Genomic DNA, 19338 nt, shown 5'->3' with positions numbered 1-19338 from the left:
CATACTAAGCATGACGGGTGGCTAAAAGTGGGAGGAGGAGGAATTGATGGACAAGAGGAGGATGGAGAGGAAAAGAGCGCGTGACCCTGAGAATGGAGAAGAGGCACCTGTGACCCTGCAAAGAGCTCCTGGAAGGTGGCAGTATGTCTGCACCAAGGTTGTACGACCAGTTAAGACACCAAAACAACAGGAGATCAAACAGGAAAGGGGGAAAAAAGCTGGCAGCTCAGGCCACCATGGCTGGTTTCCTTCAGAACTGCACATCTTCCCTTCCACCCTTTCGTCACATTTTTTCAGAAGACACAATCTCGGGAGAACCCGAGGTCTGCAAAGTGGCTCCAGCAACTCGCAGCAGCTTTGAAAGAAGCTTGCATATCTTGCGACCCACCTGGCTAAAGGTGGGGCACTCAGAGGCCCAAGAAACTTCCTGAGTTAGCTGCCTGTTTGGGGCTACTAAAAACAAAAGGTCACAGTGCCTGGCTGAGGGGCTGCCTGTCCAGGATCTTGTCTTAACGCCTGCGCCTGGATACACTCAGGCCACAAGAGAGGGCTACACAACTGCACCATTTCAATAATTTAAGAGAACAACAACCCTGCATTTAGAAAACTAGTCTATCAGCGAGAATGGTTTTAGCCTATCTATCTCCCTGACGTGCTCGCTTTCCACATGCAAGTTACACAGGAGCATTCAATTGACTGCCCCGGATCTAATACAGTACAGCCCAGACCATCTCTGGGAGAACAGGGCCTTAATCGCCCAGCTATCCAGCATTTCAAAACGGTTCTGAGAGATCGCTCATAACAGAAAAGCCCGGCCTTGCACACACAAACGCCTCGCCTGTGACTGCCCAAAGCTGCCAGCAACATCTCTCGAGACAACTCGAGCGCTTGTGGTTGTCTGAAGGCACTGTGGCTTCAATCGCAGCCCTCCTGGCTCAGGCATGAGGCCCTGACAGAAGCAGCGGGGCCTTCTCCCAAGGGAAAGAGCAGAGGGTGGGTCTGTGCAGCTCTATCTACAGGAGTACCAGGAAGAGGAAAGGGTCAGATTCACTACAGCTGCGCCCCTCTTTTCCCTCCTCTGCACAAAGCCCCGTCTTAAAATAGGTATCGCTCTTCCGTGGAGCCCCACTTACATGGGCAGCACGTCCTGTTCCGTTTGGCTCCTGCCCCATGTCCTTGCGGACAGCATCCCGTGAGGGGAGACCCCAAAGAAAGGAGGGGGCTGGAGTGTATCGACTGGAGGCAGCAAGGCCATTTCTTCCCCCGCCTCTGGCTGCCTCCAGGCCAGGGATGGAGGGAGCTGGGAGGGCTGCTTCGGCAAGCCCCGGTGGGCCTGCCAGCTCAAGGGTCCTCTCCCCGGCTTAGAGAAACGTGCGCTTCCCATTCCCAACTGAAAGCAGCCGTGTGGACGCGTCAGAGGCACTGGCCCCGACATTTCGACTGCCTGCCGCAGGTCTCCTTGCAAATGGCAGCATTCAGTTGGAAAAGGCAAGCGCACTATTTCATGTGCGCTATTTGTATTGTGTTTGTTTATTGTATGTAAGCCGTCCCGAGGCTCATGCGAATGGGACGGCATACAAAAATTCCAAATAAATAAATAAATAAACAAAATAAGCGCGGATCCGACTGCAGTAGAGGGAGGCCGAAGGCTGGCACGGATCAGCAAGCCCTGCTCTCCCTCAAAGGGCACCCCATGCCCTTCGGGCCCCGCAGAGGCGCCGGCTCAGTCCTTGGCGGCTTCCCTCAAGTGTCGCTGCAAAGGAGCCAGGACCACCCCGGCATTCTGATCTTCACTCTCCAAAGTGTACAGGTTGTGCTGCCCGATGTAGGCCTGGACGAAGTCCGGCACCAGGTAGCGGATGCTCTGGCCCCGCCGCAGCGCCCTGCGGATCTTGGTGGACGAGATATCATTGCCGATCCACTCTTCCACCAAGTGGATGTGGTCCTTGTGCTTCCACAGCACGTCCGACTCGTAGATGCACTTCTGAGCCTGGTTCCCTGCCCTGGTGATACACACCATGCCGTGGTTGGCCACGATTTCCAGGATGTCTTCTGCCCTCCAGAGATTGGGGATCTCAAAAGACTCCAGGATATCTGTCCCGCAGAGAAGTTTCACCTGGGGAACGCCTGGGTGGCAAACAAGGACAGTGGGAGGTGCAGAAACCGTCAGAGAAGCGATGTGGCGTAGCGGTTAAAGCATTGGGCTGGGACTCGGGAGAGCCGGCGTCAAGTCCCCATTCAGGCACGGAGCACCCTGGGGGACTTGGGCCAGCCACTGACTCTCGAGCTAGCCTACCCCACAGGGCTGTGCTGAGGATAAAATGGAGGGGAGGAAGAGAAGTATGCGAGCCGCCTTGGGATCCTTACTGGAGAAGGGCAGAATATAAATATGTATGCACATATTTGCTGGATTTTTATCCCACCACATGAGCCAAGAACAACCGCAACAAAGATTGGGCTAGCAGAACAACATCCCATATTCAGGAAATCCCACTTCTGTGGCCAGAAAGCAATGGATTCTGTGGGCTGAATGCATGTTCCAGTTACGCCTCTTTTTCCCCACAGTCATTATTAATTTGCATAGTATCACTGGGGAGTAGGACTGATTACATACTGGGCACTGCTCATGAGATCGTCATCAAGCTGGGCCAGTTCCCCACTATACTGGAAGCGTACAGGGTTTTGCTTTTTGGTGCTCACTCTGGGATGGGGTACAGAAACACAGGGCCCTGGGGGGAATCTAGCCTGTCCGAAGTCCCGATCGAGTTCCCCCACATGGCCCGTCCTCTTTCTCTGCCCCATAAAATGTGTATTTTATTCTATGTTGTGAGCCGCCCCAAGGGGGCGGCATATAAATGTTTTAATAAATAAATAAATAAATAAATAAGCAAGCAAGCAAGCCAGCCAGCCAGCCAGCCAGCCAGCCAGCCAGCCAGCCTCTGGCAGTGAGAGCTGATTCGATGATCCTGACATGCGGATACAAAACGCACCTTTTGCTTGTGGCTGAGCCTTTCCAGCAGGGAGCTGGCTACCTGTTTCCCGCTTCCGTTTCCGTCCTGCTTTGCTCAGTGGGGTGACCTTATCAAAGCTGTTAGTTGAATGCAAACGCTTCAGCTTCTGTTGGTGATACCTAAGATACAGATCAATGTATATATAAAATGAAAACAGGGGTGGTTAGAGAAGGCCACGAAGATCTTCCAGAGAACATGTGCTCTCTGCATAGATTAGGCTTTAGGACGCGTGGGAGGGGGAGCCCCACCCCAAGACAGCGGTGTAGAACACTTTCTAGCCCAAAGTCTGGGGCCGGGGGGCGGGTCCCATTTCAATGTTGTATCGGGCTGAAGGCAAACAGGACCAAAATATCACTGCATTTTAGCTTATGCCTGGTAGCAAAACCTTATGAACATTTCAGGCTTTTAGAATGGGGGGAAAACGCCCACAGAACAGCCAGGAAACCCATCACATACTCAGTGGTTAGAACGATTGCTGTTTATACAGTGGCATGTTGTGCCACGATGACGACGTAAGCAGGAGAGAAACCCTGTTTACTGGGGTGGGCATCCTCACGGCCACCAGATGTTTTGGACCTCAACTTCCATCACACCCAGCCAGCACAGCCCATGGGATTGTGGGATTTGTCATCCCAAACATCCAGCAGGTCCAAGGTTGCTTGTCCCTATAGCAGGTGAATGGATATGCCGGCCAGAGACTTTCAGGTGCATTTACTAAGCTATTCTAAGATTCTAAGCTATTCATCAGAGGTATGTCACCGTTTCCTCACAAGTACGTGTGACTCTGCATGCTTGCTTGCTTCTTTTTCTTTTAATTCTTTAACAGTATTTTTTTTTTTACGAAGGCTGGTTGGAATAGAAATTTCTAACACTGTAGTAAACAACAGATACTCAGCACTATATATTGCTACTGGAAACAAAAGATAAAATTACCTTCCTGGGAATGCTTGTCGGAAAATGTATGTCTTTCATAGACAGGGAAAATCCCAGAAGGGCTGGGGCTCGCCTTAACTGTAGCACAGGTGCCACAATACTGAAGGGGCCTATTCTGACCTCCAAAATCGTGGGCACCACCAGGAGGGTATCTCCTAAGACGTGTGGGAACAGGGTGGGCTGCTAGGTCCTTATTTAGTGGGACCTGCTGTCCACTGAGTGTGCACAGGATCACAGATCCACGCAGAAGTCCGCTTGTAGTGCCACTTTTTAAAGAGAAAGCTGAGGATGCTAGAAAGATGCATGGGACAGCTCTGATCATTCTACCCCTGTCCTGGAGGACTAACTGGTCTCAACTACCTGGTGGGGAAAATGGAGGGAAGGAGACAAGGGCAGACAAAGGGAACATCAGGGTTTGCTCCAGTCGGACCCCCTGCCACCATGCCATTTCATTTGCCCTGCTTACTGTGTTTAATTTTTTCCTCTGCCCTCCTCCCCCACAGTTCCTTGCGTGTTGTACTGATTTCACATTATAAACCTGAAAGCAGGGACTGTCCTCTTTTACTGATTCTTTCTGTCAAATGGTGATGGGAAGACACCCAGAGCTGGCAATACCTAAGGACTTTGATGGTCTCCTGCCACTCCTTCTGCTTGCTCTCCCAGTCGTCCACTTCCACCCAGTCGGAGCTTTCTGTGGCAAGCCTCGCCATAGCCACCCGGTGACTGGCGCTGATCAGCCCTTTCTTCATGTAGCCGTCCCCCACGGGCGAAATGATCCCTTTCACCACTTTGTACTTCCCTGTGCATCATAAAAACACAGAAGCAGTTATACATAGTGGTTAGAGCTGCCTTCCCCCATCCAGAAACCTTCCAGAAGTTTTGGACCACAGCTCCCAACATTCATGGCTGCTGGTCAAGCTGGCTGAGGCTGATGGCGTGTACAATCCATGCAGGATTGCGTCCTTAGAGAGTGCTGGACTTGTGGTTCGAAACCCAAAGGATCCAATTCCCCTAGGAGTCAATATTTACAGAGCGCGGCCATCGGCCACTAGCAAATGCGGTTCCTTCTTCCTATTAATTATTTCGTATTGTGGTTGTTAATTAATCAAAGATGATAGTCTATGCATATTGATATGCCGGCAGGAGACAGAACGTATGCAGGGCATGATTTTTCCAGCTAAACCTGCATAGGATTGTATCCCACATGTGATAAAAACAGTGAGAAACGGTGTGAGAAATCAGAAATACACAGAAACCTGAAAAAGCCAAGAAGCTTCTGAGTTGCCTACCATTATTTATTTAATCAACTTGTTCTGCTATAGCTAGTCCAAAGCCACTCTTAAGGGATTACAACCATTTGATGTAATATGACACCAGATTTTAAAACACATAAAAGCAAAAACAATAAAACAGAGAACATGCAGAATATGTACAACGTTCTGCAAAATCAGCTCTCAGTTTGGATTGCTTCAACAAGAAAGCATCCATCCATACGGCAAGTTTTTAGAATGTGTATGGACTGCTGTATTTCAGTGCCACGAGGCTCAACATTGGTGGTGACTCTCCTGATGGGATTTGACCCCAGCTGCCATCAGCCCCGGCAGAACGGCCAACGGTTGAGGCCTTCCAGTCCAGCAACAGGACTCCCTCCTTGCCCTGTTGTATTTTGAAAGGTCAAACTGTAATTTACAAAGAATGGTTGGTTTTACCTGTTTCATGCAAGTAATCCCTGGCCAGTTCGAAGAGCCGGAGATGCATGTTAGTGATCGGATTGAAAGATCCACAAGCCAGAAGAACCACTTCAGTCCTGCTGTCCGAATTCTCCATGGGGCTTTGCTCTAACCACGTGTGCAGAGGGAGATCTGAGTTACAGCAACCGCAACCTGGAAATGGGGGTGATGGAAAAGGGGGGGGTTATTTGCTGTCCCAAATAGAGCAATATAACCCCTGCTGAAAGTCCACCCGCATTCTGCAGCCTCTAAGCTAGCAAGGGTGGCTCTGTTTTATACTGAAGATATTGTAGCGGCTCCAGGAGCCATTTTTGACTGCAGAACAAAGTAGAAATGCTATAAATAGAAAAAAGAGCACAAAAGTTTTAACAAGTTGTTCTGTTATGTCTGCTAGCACACAAAACAAAACAAACAACAAAACAAAAGTTTTGAGGCTTGATGCACCAGCCTTTAGCAAAACCAAAATAATTCTGCAAGAGTTCAGAAATAAGCAATGGTGTGAGAAACTGTGCATATCTGCACAACCTACACAATCTGCCCATGCCGCAGAACGTCCCTGCACATATGCAGCAGAATTTTGTTTTATTTTTTCTTCTTCTTTAAGCAATTTTGCTTCTTTGGACAAGGAAGGACTGACCCTTGGGTCGTTTTACCCATTTTGCTTTCGGTTTAACTGCTCTTCTTCTGTTGCTGCTGACCATTTAATTTCCCACAGATGCCACCCTGTGAGACTGACAGATGGATGACAAGCTACAAACATATAGTACAAATGCATGGATTTGCCCAGAGTGCTGCAAAGGGTAGGAAATAAACATTTTCTGTGAACAATGCATTAATTCCAAGTGGGATGGAGAGAGCTTGGCCGTTATTAGAAAGGCATGGTACAACTCCTAAGTATTTGGCTAAAGTTGGAGAGGAAAGGGGGGCAGATGAGCCTGTGAATTTTCTTAAGTCCCTCCTTGCTTTTCCCCACAATTGAGAGAATAACGACCGTGATGGCTGCCTTGGATTCACTGCAAGAGGAAAAACGCTGGGATATAAATGCAGAGATAGTAATAATTTGTATTTATTATATGTACATCCCATGTTTTTTCCCTGCGGAGAACCCAAGTTGCTTACATAAACCTCCTCCTCTCTGTTTTATCCTTTCAACATCACTGCGAGGTGAACAGCCCAAAGTCACCCAAGGGCCCCCTGGCCCAGTGGAAATTCGAATCCAGTCTCCTGAGTTCCAGTCGAACATGTAATCATACATGAATGCTTGCGGGGAGTAATTCTCATAATCAAGAGTGCCATCTTATGCAAGATTAGACAAAGGAAAAAAGTTCTACAGCTCCCAGCACTCCTGGCTGAGACATGCTGGGAGTTCAGGCCTTATTTCTGTCTAAATACGCATGGAATTGCACCCTAAATCATTTAAGGATTATCATCATCAAATCATCAAAATCATCATTCCGCGATGAAAGCATCTTTCATCACAGATAAGAACATTACCTTTAAAAAATAATAAAGAACCCCCCCCCCCCCGAACAAATCGTTCTTAGGGGCTGGATTCCTTCCACTGGTGAGAAGAGCTTTTGCGTGCATGTGGTTTTTCAAGCCAGGCTAGCCTCCCTTCCAGGAATCGCTCACCTATGCCTGGTGCAGCCGCAGCTTTCATGCCCAGCGTTTTCCTCTTCTTTGATTTCATCTTACTTCCTTTCTAAAGGCAAGCTCGCTTGGGAGGCACGTTGGAGTCCCTCGAGCTGGGATTCCTTCTCGCAGAAAAAGACAGGGTCTCAGTCAAGCAGGGGCAGCGATGCTCCAGAGAGGACTAGAAAAAAGCCGAAACGTGCACGCGCTCATTTTCAGCCTGTCTTGAAGGAGCCTCGTCTCGCCGGGACGCCCCGCTCGTCAGAGGAGATGCCGGGCGAGAGCGACCAGGAGCGACCTGCGCAGGACTGCGTCCCACCTGCTGCAGAGGCAGCGCGCGGCCGCGGGGGGGCGCCGGCGGGCCGCCGGCTCGGCGCCGCCGAAGGAGCGGGAGGCCGCGGGCTGCAGGCGGCTCGCTCCCCGAGAGCTCCGGGTAAGGACGCCAGGAGGGAGCTCGGGGGGGGGGGGCGGTGGAAGGGGGGGCGCCGCGCCCCCGAAGGAGAACGGCGCTGGGGCCCCAGCCCACCGCCTCTGCAGCGGCTGGCTGCCTGCCTGCCTCCGCATGGCTGCCACGCGCTCCTCGCATGCTCAGGGGCCCCGTTGGCCCGGCACGTGCCCTCTGTGGCTAGCTGGCGGAGATCTGCTCTTGCGCTCCTGCCACTCCGTCAGAGGTCGCTTCTGCGCTGGGTGGGGAACAAGTCACCTTCCTGAAGTTCTTGGACTGCAATTCCCATCAGCCCGGTGGTGAGGAATGCTGGGAGCCGCGTTCCCAACAACATCGGGGAGGACTGGAGCCCTTGATCAAACCAAGGAAAGGTTTCTAACTGGCGGATTTGATATCCATTTGAGGCTGAAGCAAAGAAAGGGCAAGGGGCACAGACAGACCGAAACCTGGCCCTTTCTCTGTCGCTCTGCTGCAAAACAGTGGGGGGGGGTGCGAGTGAAAACGTGTGGGAATCCCCTGCAGGCGCTCTGTGGTGAAGGAAAGGATCTCTGTGCCTGATCAGAGGAACTCTCCTCATTTGCATCCTCCCCTTCTCACAAGAAGCTTTCAGAGCTTGCCTTAGGGCATCCTCACAACAGTCCTGTAAGGTAGGCTCACCAGGGAGCAAGAGACGTGCCTGCAGCTACCCACCAAGAATTCGTGGCGGGAGGGGCTGCAGCCAGTCATGACTTGAAGCAGAGGCCCCTCGTGCAGAAACGAGACCCCCACAGCTAGGGGCTGGGACAAATAACGCGGAGGGAAAGGTAGCGTGTTTGGCCGTGTTGTTGTGCCTATACATGGCTGCCAGGTTTTGGCAACGCAGACTCTACCTTCGTCCAAAGTGGGCCACTGATCCCCTAAAACTGAGCCCTGTCTAGGCCAGGGATAGAGGACCCCTGCCGTTCCATGTCCCCTCTTCTGCTCACCGTCTGCCCCCTTTATGCTGCCTGGTGCTTGGGAGGGTGGGGCGAAGGCTAACTGTGTTATCTCTGCTCACAGGCTGGGGGATTCCCTTTCCTTAGGAGTGAACCCCTCCCTGAGCATGAAGGATTCCCTTCACTTGGAGGCAATTCATAGAAACACAGAAACAGAGTGAGTCAGAAGGGGTCACCTGGGCCATCTAGTCTGACCCCCGGCTCCAGCCGGCTCCACTCACGACATGCCCAATTCCTTGGTTTAGCAGAGGGGATTGCTTTTAGCTGGGGGAAAGCACCTTATCCAGAACAGGCAGTTAGGAAGACGCCTCAGGGTCTCCTTACTTAATATTCATCAGTGCTATTTGGCTCTGGTTCACTAGGTGGGGTATCATGTGCCCCCACCTGCCCACCCAAAATAAGTCCCCTGCCCTGGGCTGCAGGGACTAGCCACAGCCCTCCAGGGTTTCAGACAAGTGCCTTTCTCAGCCCTACCTGAAGAGGCTGGGGGGGGTCGAACCCGAGGCCTTCTGCGTGCAAGACCACAACGGTCTCCGTCGAAAGACCGGAGCAGCCTTTTGGTCTCGGGTTTAGGCCCCGGGCCCTAAGACTCGGCTCTTTTGCTCTGCCCAGGTTCCTGGCAAGCAGCGATGCTTCACTTCTGCCTGGCCCACGCTGCCTATCACCTCAGCAGATGGCTACCCAAGCAGCACCGCTTCCGACTGTAAGCACCGCACCCCGAGCGAGCGAGCGAGCGGAGCCCACGGCCTCCTGCTACACCTGGCCTGTGCCTCCGCTTCGCCACCCTTCACCTGGCCCAGCGCCACGGACCAATCGAAGGCCGGTCCTGCTGGCCGGCCAATGATGCGGCCCTGCGTGGGTAACCATGGCAACCGCGAGGCCTCACAACCGAGGCACTGGCCCTCTTTTAGCCGGAGGGCTGGACCCCTTTTTGGGGGTCGGTCTCGGGGACCACGTTGCGGAGGTGGGATAGAAATACACTGTGGTGACGCCGCCCTTTTCTGGCTGCAAGGGGAGAGTCCCGCTGATTATATGGGAGCCCTTCATGCACACAGGGGTCCCTGCAAGCAGAAAATTAGCCTGGAAGGAACGGTCTCAGCATGAACTATTCTGGTGGTTCTAGTTGCAGGGAAAACTTTGCTTGCCGAAATGGCAAGGTCCACTCCTGTTCTGCGGCCCCTGCAGGTACAAACTCAGCCACCATTCTGCAGCTTTTTAGAAGCTGTGTGTACTTCAGAACTGCCCTGTGAATATATTCTCCCCTCGAAGGCCATCTCTCCAAACTGCAGGAATAAGATCCGCTATGTAAGACACAATCTGATGGACATGTAGACAAAAAAAAAAAGTCCTACAATTCCCAACATAGCTGGCTGGGGCATGCTGGGAGATGTAGGTCTTTTTCCTGTCAAAAGATGAATAGGATAATGCCCTGTGCACTAGCTGCTACCTATGAAAATATTATTTTTTACAACTAATAATAGGATCGCTCAGGATTTGCTGCCTATTAATTTTATTATAGTTGCTGCGGGTTGTTGATTTTTTGCTGTATTGGCCGTACTGTTTATTGTCTATTGTTTATTTAAATAAGATTATTATTGTTATGTCTTCTTAATTATATAAACCACCCAGAGAACCCAAGTGTAATAAAGAAATAACTATCCCCAACCCCATCACCCCACCCTACTTCTTACAGCCAGCTTCTTATCTTTGCTTTTGGAATCTCTGCTGTCCTCCTTCAGTTTTACATCCTGCTAAGGTAAAAAGGTAAGGTAAGGTAAGGTAAAAACCCTTTGGGTCTTCATATCAGGGGTGGGGAACCTCTTTCAGCCCAGGGCCTACAACTCTTTTTGAGAAGCTCTTAGGCAATACATTTCAGAGCCAGAGGCAAAAAGGAACAGGTTGAAATGACCCCAAATATCAGCATGTTTTAGCTCAAAGCTTTCCTGCACAGCAACTAAGGCTTAGAAAAGGCTTAGAACAGGGGAAATAGCACAAAAGTCAGGCAAAACCCACACGATTGGTGGTTGGGGGAAAGCGGTTGTGGCCTTCTAGGTACTTCTGCAGGCCAGATTTGGTCCTCAGGCCAAAGGTTCTGCACCTCTGCATCATGTCCCTGCATACCTTCTAGACCGTGTGGGGCGCCAACTGGAATATCCCAAAACGTTCTGGAGAAGAATGAACACACAGCCTGGCCCATTAATACGTTTGGACTGGTTTTGGATCGTGCGTGTTTTGTTTTTAAAATGGTCTCTGTTGGCAAGGAGACTGGCAGCTGTTTCTCTCCGGATTTTCCCCTGAGGGTTCCAACTGCAAAGCAGAAGGGCTGAAGATGGCTGTGGGCAACGACATCTTGATTTCGGTTATGGACAGAGTTGTAAGGCAGTCCCCAAACCCTGAGGACAGCACCATTGCAAAGGGAAGGGCCTTGAACTTTTATGCCTTGAATTCGCATAAAACAACCCTTTCCATTCCCCAGATGTGTAGAATTACAACTACTCCTACAATCTTTAGCCAGCAATTACGAATTATGGAAGATGCAGTAACATGATCGTTGACTGACCAGTTTCGAAGGGCAGGGTGAGCATCCCAAAACCCCTGCACTTTCGCAGCAGCACCACACACCCCACTGCCAAAATTCAGCCACAAAACTGGGCAGGAGGTGGGATGGGAGAGCCATTGTTTTTCAAAGGAAAAATGGCAATATGGTGGCAGCAACCAAAGTGGGCTATTCCAAATCAAAATCGCCCCTGCGCACTGCTGTTCAACACCAAAGCAGTGGTATGCTTTTAGGAAGAGTTCCCCTGCTGCCACAGGGTTCTTCTAAGGGTTCTTCCTGGGTCAGCAATGCATCTACCTTAGCTCAAGGATTTGCTCATTCCTTTTCTAATTGACTGCTCTTTAGAAGACAAGATACTCAAATACTTTGGCCACCTAATGAGAAGGAAGGACTCCCTGGAGAAGAGCCTGATGCTGGGAACAACAGATGGCAAAAGAAGAAGGGGATGGCAGAGGATGAGGTGGCTGGATGGAGTCACTGGGGCAGTGGGCGTGAGCTTGAGTGGACTCCGGGGGACGGTGGAGGACAGGAGGGCCTGGAGGAGTGTTGTCCATGGGGTCGCGATGGGTCGGACACGACTTCGCGACTAACAACAATTCTAATTGAGATCGAACCAGAGATTTAGGAAGAAACTATTTTTATAGCAGCTCAGGTAGTAGGTCCCAAGTTCAGTCCCTGGGTTCAAAAAAATGATCGGTCAACTGGCGATGGCAAAATCCCCTCTGCCTAACACAGTGGAAAGCTGCAGCCAGCCAGTCAGGCTAGATAAAGAAAGATCCTGACCTTCACCTGCTTCCTTTTTTGCTAAGTGATCAGCACTCTCCCCAGAGTACTGTTCTGTACTCAACAAAGGCTTGTAACACAAGCACCGAAGCTGGCAGTGGACAGAGGATTGAGCGTCCAGCAAATCTGCCGCTCAGGAACAAAGAAGCAAGTTTCTAGCCCTGAAGGGAGCAAAGACAGCTATGAAAGGAGCAGGTGATGATCTGGGATTCATAAATGAGACTGAGCAAATTTTCCAAGAAGGCCAGGAGTAGAGCTTCACTGTGAGGATACAAAGATGCTTAATTTGCACAGGTACTGGAATCCAGCTTTCCCTGGCAAAATGTAGAAATTACTCTGCAAAACGCGGATACGAGGTGACAGACGGACGTATGCCCGAGGCGATCTGCGAAGAACTTCTTATGCACCTACAAGGTTTGTTGCAAGATCTACCACAGTCTCCATTTTCTTAACCTTGTTTTTTCAGGCCAAAATCGTCTCATTACTGCAGCCAGCCCCTTCTCTACAACCTGGTTGGAAGCATCGTCTTCACTTTCTTTGCCCTGGGTACGTTGCCACTGGCGTTTTTTTCTATTGCCACCAGCCCACAGGCCAGACGATGTGCCAGAAGGACCCCTTGCCCACAGATTAGGAGATGAGGGGTTGGTTTTTGTCAAGGATGCAATTTCATGGCCTGCATTTTTTTTTTTTTTTTTGCTTCTGCGCACTGCAGCAGAACACCTTTATATTTCAGTGTAAAGCTCTCATTGCCAGCCACTGAAGCACTAAGCAGAGACAACACACTCCGCCAGTACCCCGTGAAGGCGCTTCTTGTGGGTTTCTGGGAAAACGTGGCTGTGGTGGGCACACGGCAGGCGGAACACTTGTGCCGTCCAGCTTCGGCACAATAGTCCACGGGAGTCGTGCCACAAGACGTCGGAGGGAAAGTCGGGTTTATTTGGGCACATGGGAGATGGGCGTAGAAAGGTCTGCTTCCCGCTCGTAGCCGGAGCTCAGGATTCCCGGGCAAGATGTGGCCCACAGCTCCTGTGGTCTCTGCCCACTGGCAGGGCTCTGCTGCCCAGGGATGGGCGTTTCAGGGCAAAATGTTGGGAGGGTTCCAGCTTGGGGAAGCTGCGCAACCCTCTGAGTGTGCAGCCACAGCCTCTGCTGCTTCAGGCGCGGTGCTGCACGTACAATCGCCACATCTTGGGTGGGTGCACAAATGTGCTTCCACACTTACTAACTTTACCCTTGCCGTCCCTTCAGGGCTGGCCTTGCTCCTCGTCACGATTGAGCCTGTTCCCTGGGAGCTGCAGATTGTCTTTGCTGCCTTCGGAGTCGCATCCTTTGCAGAAGGAGCTTGCACGACTGCCCTGACAGCCTCAGCAAGGCAATGTGTGGGTAGATTACCGCCTGGGTTACATTTCGCTGCCCCCTGTATAATGGCCAGGGCAGGGGTGGGCTGGTTTAGCATTATGTGTGAATACAACCTGTGTGGGTTCAGAGCTGGCTTGTTCATGGCTTGATTTGCCAGGCTACAGAGGTGGTTTGCAGGAAGAGTGGAAAATGCCCGCCACTCCATTTGCTGGTGCTGCAGCGCCCCAGAAGCATTTTTGGTATGGAGAAGCAGCAGGCAAAGAGGGAGTGGAAACAAATCACCCAGGCGCTGAGAAAGCAAACCATGGCTTGTTCAATCATTTGCCAGACACATCCTGGGTAAACAAATTACAGGTTAAATAAAACATTGGTTAGTCTTGGGTGTAGACTAGGTCTGTGATGCCTACATGGGAGGAGCTGAATGCAGTGAGATTTACAAGGAGGAAACCTGGGCTATGGTTGCACAGTTGCTCTTCTGAACAGGGGAGCTGGAAATGCTGAGAGAAGGCTTTTGGGTCCTGAGAGGATTCCTTCTCCGTCACCCCACTGGCCCAATACCTCAGCAGGCCCAGGCCTGTCCAGTTCTGAAACGCTTCCAGCACCTTTATAAACCCTGAAATGTGTGTCTCCAACAGGCCAGAACCACTCCTGAACTGTATTATCTGTCCGTGACGCTCTCAGTGAGCTGTACGATATCGGCTGGTATGTACTGCAATCCCTTTGAACATCAGAGTCTGGTAGCGCAAAGCATTTACAGCAATATTTAGCTCGTGTCCACCTGGGGCCCCTTTCTGGTACACACCTGGCACGAAGTACCCAACAGCCAAGGGAGACAGAGCCAAGGGAGGCTGGGAAAAAAGTGAGCCCCAGGAGTGCATTCTTTTATCACACTTTTCCTGTTTACGTTAAGAGAAGGGGTTATTTGCCGGTGTTGTTTTTCTTCACACAATGCACCCAGCATCAGTAATGGGTTGAAGTCCCGCAGCGCAACAGAATGGCGAGCGAGGGCTGAGTCCAGACAAAGCGTGAGTCCAGCATGAGCAAGGGTTGCCACTGAACTGTGGGTTGTCATTGAAATACCGGTTATCATATGTTGTCTGAGCACTGCTGTGCTAACAAGCCATGGCTTGTTAACCATGAACACCCCATGAACAGAACCTATGGTTTGTTGTTGGGGTATTATCTCAGTCAGGTTCAGATAAAAGGAGAACCCGTGTTTCACCAACAACCCACACTCAGCCCTTGAGTATGGATTAACAAGTCGCCTGAACCCGAAATCTCAGAATGTTGAAAAAATGCATCATTTTATTCCTTGAAGTAGCCCTGTGCGTCAAAGAATAAAACTACGTATTTCCAGCTTCCCAAGAGTTGCTTCATTCCATTGAGTTAGTTCAGCTGTTCTCCAATTCTGTTCAACCCAAAGACCTACACCAGCTTTCCCTAACCTGTTGCCCGCTGGATGCGAGACTGTAACTCCTATCCGCCCCATCCAGCATGGCCAACGCTCAGGAATGGTGAGAATTTCGTTTCAACACGTCAGAGGTCCAAAGGGCAGCACTGCTCTTATGGGGCACCATCCAGAGGTGTGTGAGACTGCAACTTCCAGGAGCGCTAGCCAGCATCACCAAAAAACGCAACTGGAATGGTAGTGCCAGGAGGTGCCAAGCTGGAGAATGCTGCCCTGCAGAAACCAATCTTATGTTAGAGCCAAGCCTTATACTTCTGGCGCGCTTCAGTCATCTGGGGATGGGGTTTTCCTCACTATCACGAGGCTTAGAAGCATGTTTGTTTAAGCTGAGATTTCAGAATGTCTGCTTTCCTCATCTGATAAGATTTTCCACTTCAACAGGCCAACCCACGAACCCGCTGTTCTGCTTACGGCACTCTTCTTGTTTCCCTTTTCTTTCCCACAAGCCTTTTTCTCTTTCCTGGGATTCTTCTGGATCGCCAACATAGTTTCTCCTGGGCTGGTACTGAAGAAGGACAAGAAGACTGGAATCTGTTACAAGCCAGTCTCTGAATGCAGCTGCCTGTGGCATGTTTGAGCCTCAATGCGCCAGACACCGAGTTCACAGAGCTCTTCAGCAATATCCCTCCTACTACAGGCATCCTGTTAAACTGCCGGCCATGCCCGCATCTCTCCACCATGGAGAAACGTCACTGATCTCTACAGCGGCCACAGTGGGGAGGGCTTTCAGAACCAGAGATATTTATAGCCAGAGTCTTTAACTATTAATGGATACCAATATGAGGCAGCTTTGTGTGCTGAAAGGGCTTGGCTTGAGCGATTTTTTAAAAAGTAAATGGAGTTTTGGCAGACAGGTTTTCACCACCCACATTAAAAAAAAAAAAAAGCACCCTCATTCTTCGGCGGGTGCAAAAGCAGTACCCAAACCTTTGTGTGTCTTTGTGTCTCTGTGTGGTTGGCTTCTGCCAGTGTGTGTTTCGGTGTGGTTTGAGCGGCAAGGCCTTGCAGAGCAAATCGACTGGGAGATGGTTGCTATGGGAACTGTTAGGGAAACGGAGACAGAAGGGCAGAAACCTGCCTGCCACGCATGAAGCTCCAGTTTCAAAGCTGGGGGAGTGGAGTATTGACACACTGAAGAGTCAATCGCTTCTGCCTCCATTAAAATGGGAGATTTTGGACGGTGCTGTTTCTTCCTCCCAGCACGCCAAACAGAAATTCAAGTGGATTTTAAAGCTGCAAGTACAGTTAGCTCTTTAGCGGCTGTCCAAAATTCCTTCTCCCCCAACACTGGAAGAGGCCTGATGCTGGCTCAGACCAAAGGTCCATCTCAGCAGCCTGCCATTCACAGAGGCCAGCCAGTTGCCCACAAGCTCACACGAGGAGGGGTGCGGCAGCACCCTCCCACCCATGTTCCCCAGCAACTGGCGCACACAGGCACTGCGTCTGATGCTGGGGGCAGCATCTAGTCATCAGGACTAGTAGCCCCCCATAGTGGCCCTTGAATTTTTCCTATCCCCCTCAACAGCTGCCATCTATATGGGTGGCCACCATTGCATCTTGTAGCAGCAGGCTCCAGAACGTCGCCATGCCCTGCGTGAGAAGGCCCTGCCTTTGTTTTTGTCCTGAAACTCCCACCATGCAGCTTTGTGCGATGACTCTTTGGAGTTCTAATACAGTGAGAGAAGGGGAAAATGTCTCCCTGTGCACTTTCTCCACACCAGGCGTTATTTTGCATACTTCTATCATCTCTGACTCAGTTTATGTCGAACAGCTAACGTTCTGCCTTCTTTTGTGGGCTTTGCTCTCCAGAGAGCAACCTGTAGAAGAAGGAGGGATTGCTTCATTTTCTGCATGAAAAGATCCAATCCATTCATCACATGAGCTGGCCGTTCCTCACCTGGAGCTCTCCAGATGTTTTGATTACAACTCCCAGAATTCCTGAACTTTTCCTGGGGTTCCTAGCTGACTCTCCTGGGTTTTGGTGAGAGTCATGTCCCTTTCTATGGTTTCCCTTTCAGGCATCTGATACATGGCATAAAAGTCCCATCCAATTCAACCCACAGGATTTAAGAACATGCAGCTTTCCCCTATCTCTTGCTGTGACAAGAAAATCTCCCCATTCATTGTCTGCATCTCAGTCCTACAGGAATAAGAGAGAGAAGATGTTGGCAACTCTGCCACCCCCAACCGCATGGAGCTGAGGGTGTGTTTTAAGAAGAAAAGCAGTCATGCACCCCAACAAAGAAAACAGCTATAGATTCACAGAAAAATTCACACCTTCTGTTGGGGTAGCAAACTAATTCCACAATCTAAGAGCAGGGTTGAACTGGTATTCATTCTCAGAGCTATGCATCTCCACTGCATATATACAGTAGTGGGTCATTTTCCTCCAGCCTTTGGAGCCATGATGCCAAAAGTTGCCACACACAGAAGAAACTACAACGGCAAGGGTTCCAATTTTATACCACAGCAAGCTCTGAGGGCTCCCTAGTCCAGTTCAAGAACATCACACGCTCCCCTTATCTAGGTCACTTATTGCCAGCAACTGTCCATGGCCTATCCAAGAGATGTCCCAGCTTCTGCATTCTTGGGCTCATCCCCCTCTCCAGGCAAAAGTTTTGCTGCAGAGACTAAATTCTCCCTCACAGGAGGGCAGGTTCCAGCATAAGAGCAATTGTTTCACATTTACACATGTTTGCACTGAGCCACAGGTCAGGCACCTGCTATAACGGGGAAGAGGTCTTTGGAAGACCTCTGGCCTTCCCTTTCCCACAACAGCCAGCACTGATGAGGACTTGACACACATGGCTGGCTCCAGTCTACCCTCCAGTCACAAGCCGGTTTTGTTCTTCCTCCTCTTTCTCATCCTGACTACCACTTCCTTGCTGGACAAGCAGATAGCCAGGGAACAAGGAGGTCGGAGCATTTTCTGCTCCTTACCACCACCTCAGTTGTTTGGAGCAGACTGAGAGGCAGGTGATCAAGTGGGCTGCAATGCGGAAAAGCAGGAACAAGTCCAGGGGGCTTTTATCAGTGGGACCCTGCTGGGATTTGGGTCACTGGCAAGTGCCCCACTGTCCCTGCCCCTCACACCTGCCTTGCTAATGCATTGCTATTCCCATAAGCTGTTCCCCTGACGGTTTTAAGGGCTGGGGGCCACTGAGACCATCTTCCCAGAGCAGAAGAAATGCACAGTGAACTGGGGAGAGGACCCTGAAAAACACTTCTGAGCTGCCACCATGACCTTCCAGGGGATCCAAACTAGGAACCACATGGTACCATCAGCTGATACTGTTGACAGCACTTGGCTTATTCCAGATTTACTTCTAGGCCATGGACGGGATCTGATTTCATTATGGAGAATAAATGTGGGCACCATTAACCTTGATGAATGGTAAAGAAACGTAGTAATGTAAAATACACTCAAAACCAACACCACACATACAAAATTCCAAACAGAGGTAACATTAAAGCATGAATGTCTTCAATCTCTTACAATGCAAATACTCTCCCCCATTCACTGTGAAAAGGTGAGCAAATACTTAGTCTCACCCTGGATTAAAATTGAGTGTGTTCTTGAGTTCTTCTTCCATAAGCTGTTCTGAGAACTCTCAATTAATTTAATAGAAGATGACCCTATCCTAACTTTACCCTATCAAGAAAAAGTACCACAAACTCATCTCCAGAAGTAGCATATCTGACATGAATTCACTCTCATTTTCTTACAGGAAGACATAATCAAGTTAACTAACATCCCCAAATCAACAGAAGAAGCTTATTGTTATTATATTATTATTAACAGAGATGTTAATATGCGCATACATTTAAAACAACCAATATTACAATATCTATTTATTTACTTCATTTACATTCCGCCTTTTTCCTTCCAAGGAACTCAAGGCGGCTCACATAATTCTCCTCCTCTCAGTCTTTTCCTCACAACAACAACGCCACGGGGCAGGCTGGGCTGAGAGTCTGGGACTAGCATATCGCCACCTAGTGAACGCCATGGCGGAGTCGGGACTCGAACCCAGGTCTCCCGAGCCCCACTCCTGCCCTCCGAACTACTACCGTATATCGCACTGGTTCTCTTCCTGTAAAATAACCCTGACACACACGACGCTGTAATAACCCCACAGCTCACCAGTTCTTCGATTACAATTAAGGATCTCCTCCCCATCCAAAAGATACCAACCCCTCCCCGCCCACCCAAATCACGATCCTTTCCGGTCGCCCAAAGGGGCTCTTACCAGCCGGGCCCACGCCTTTTCCCTGACAACTTAAGGACGGCAGAGCTTTAGGGTCGGAACCAAATCACCAAGTTTAGGCGGCCGAGGGGACCGCTATTGCAACCGTTCCCACAGGAGCCTTCCTATTGGCCACTGGAGCCCAGCGTCCCGCTTTCCGTCACTATAAACGGCTCCTCCAGTTTCCCAAACCGGAAGT

The 19338-nt window shown here is 50.3% G+C and overlaps 1 protein-coding gene and 1 long non-coding RNA gene across 3 annotated transcripts; one reads left to right on the top strand and one right to left on the bottom strand.

The window, feature by feature from the left end:
- Positions 1-1559: 1559 nt before the first annotated feature.
- Positions 1560-19180, bottom strand: NMNAT1 (nicotinamide nucleotide adenylyltransferase 1). Of its 2 annotated transcripts, XM_044445525.1 has the most exons (6): positions 19143-19170; positions 7307-7487; positions 5654-5827; positions 4560-4743; positions 2991-3130; positions 1560-2127 (listed from the first exon to the last, which is right to left on the bottom strand). In XM_044445525.1, exons 2-6 carry the CDS (start codon positions 7362-7364, stop codon positions 1724-1726), a joined length of 960 nt encoding a protein of 319 aa, XP_044301460.1. In that variant the 5' UTR covers positions 7365-7487; positions 19143-19170; the 3' UTR covers positions 1560-1723. The 2 variants fall into 2 exon arrangements, with proteins under 2 accessions (XP_044301460.1, XP_044301461.1); XM_044445526.1 differs by lacking the exon at positions 7307-7487 and having other exon boundaries at positions 19143-19180.
- On the top strand, positions 12483-15827 carry LOC123031073. The gene is made up of 4 exons (XR_006416219.1): positions 12483-12611; positions 13314-13444; positions 14060-14126; positions 15339-15827. It is a non-coding gene; the product is annotated as an uncharacterized LOC123031073 (long non-coding RNA).
- Positions 19181-19338: the final 158 nt, after the last annotated feature.

This window comes from Varanus komodoensis, unplaced genomic scaffold (genome assembly GCF_004798865.1).
Source record: "Varanus komodoensis strain SLA01 unplaced genomic scaffold, ASM479886v1 scaffold48, whole genome shotgun sequence".
In the NCBI taxonomy this organism is placed as follows: domain Eukaryota; kingdom Metazoa; phylum Chordata; class Lepidosauria; order Squamata; family Varanidae; genus Varanus; species Varanus komodoensis.
Note: the sequence above shows the minus strand (reverse complement) of the source record. Positions and strands in the feature narration are given on the sequence as shown.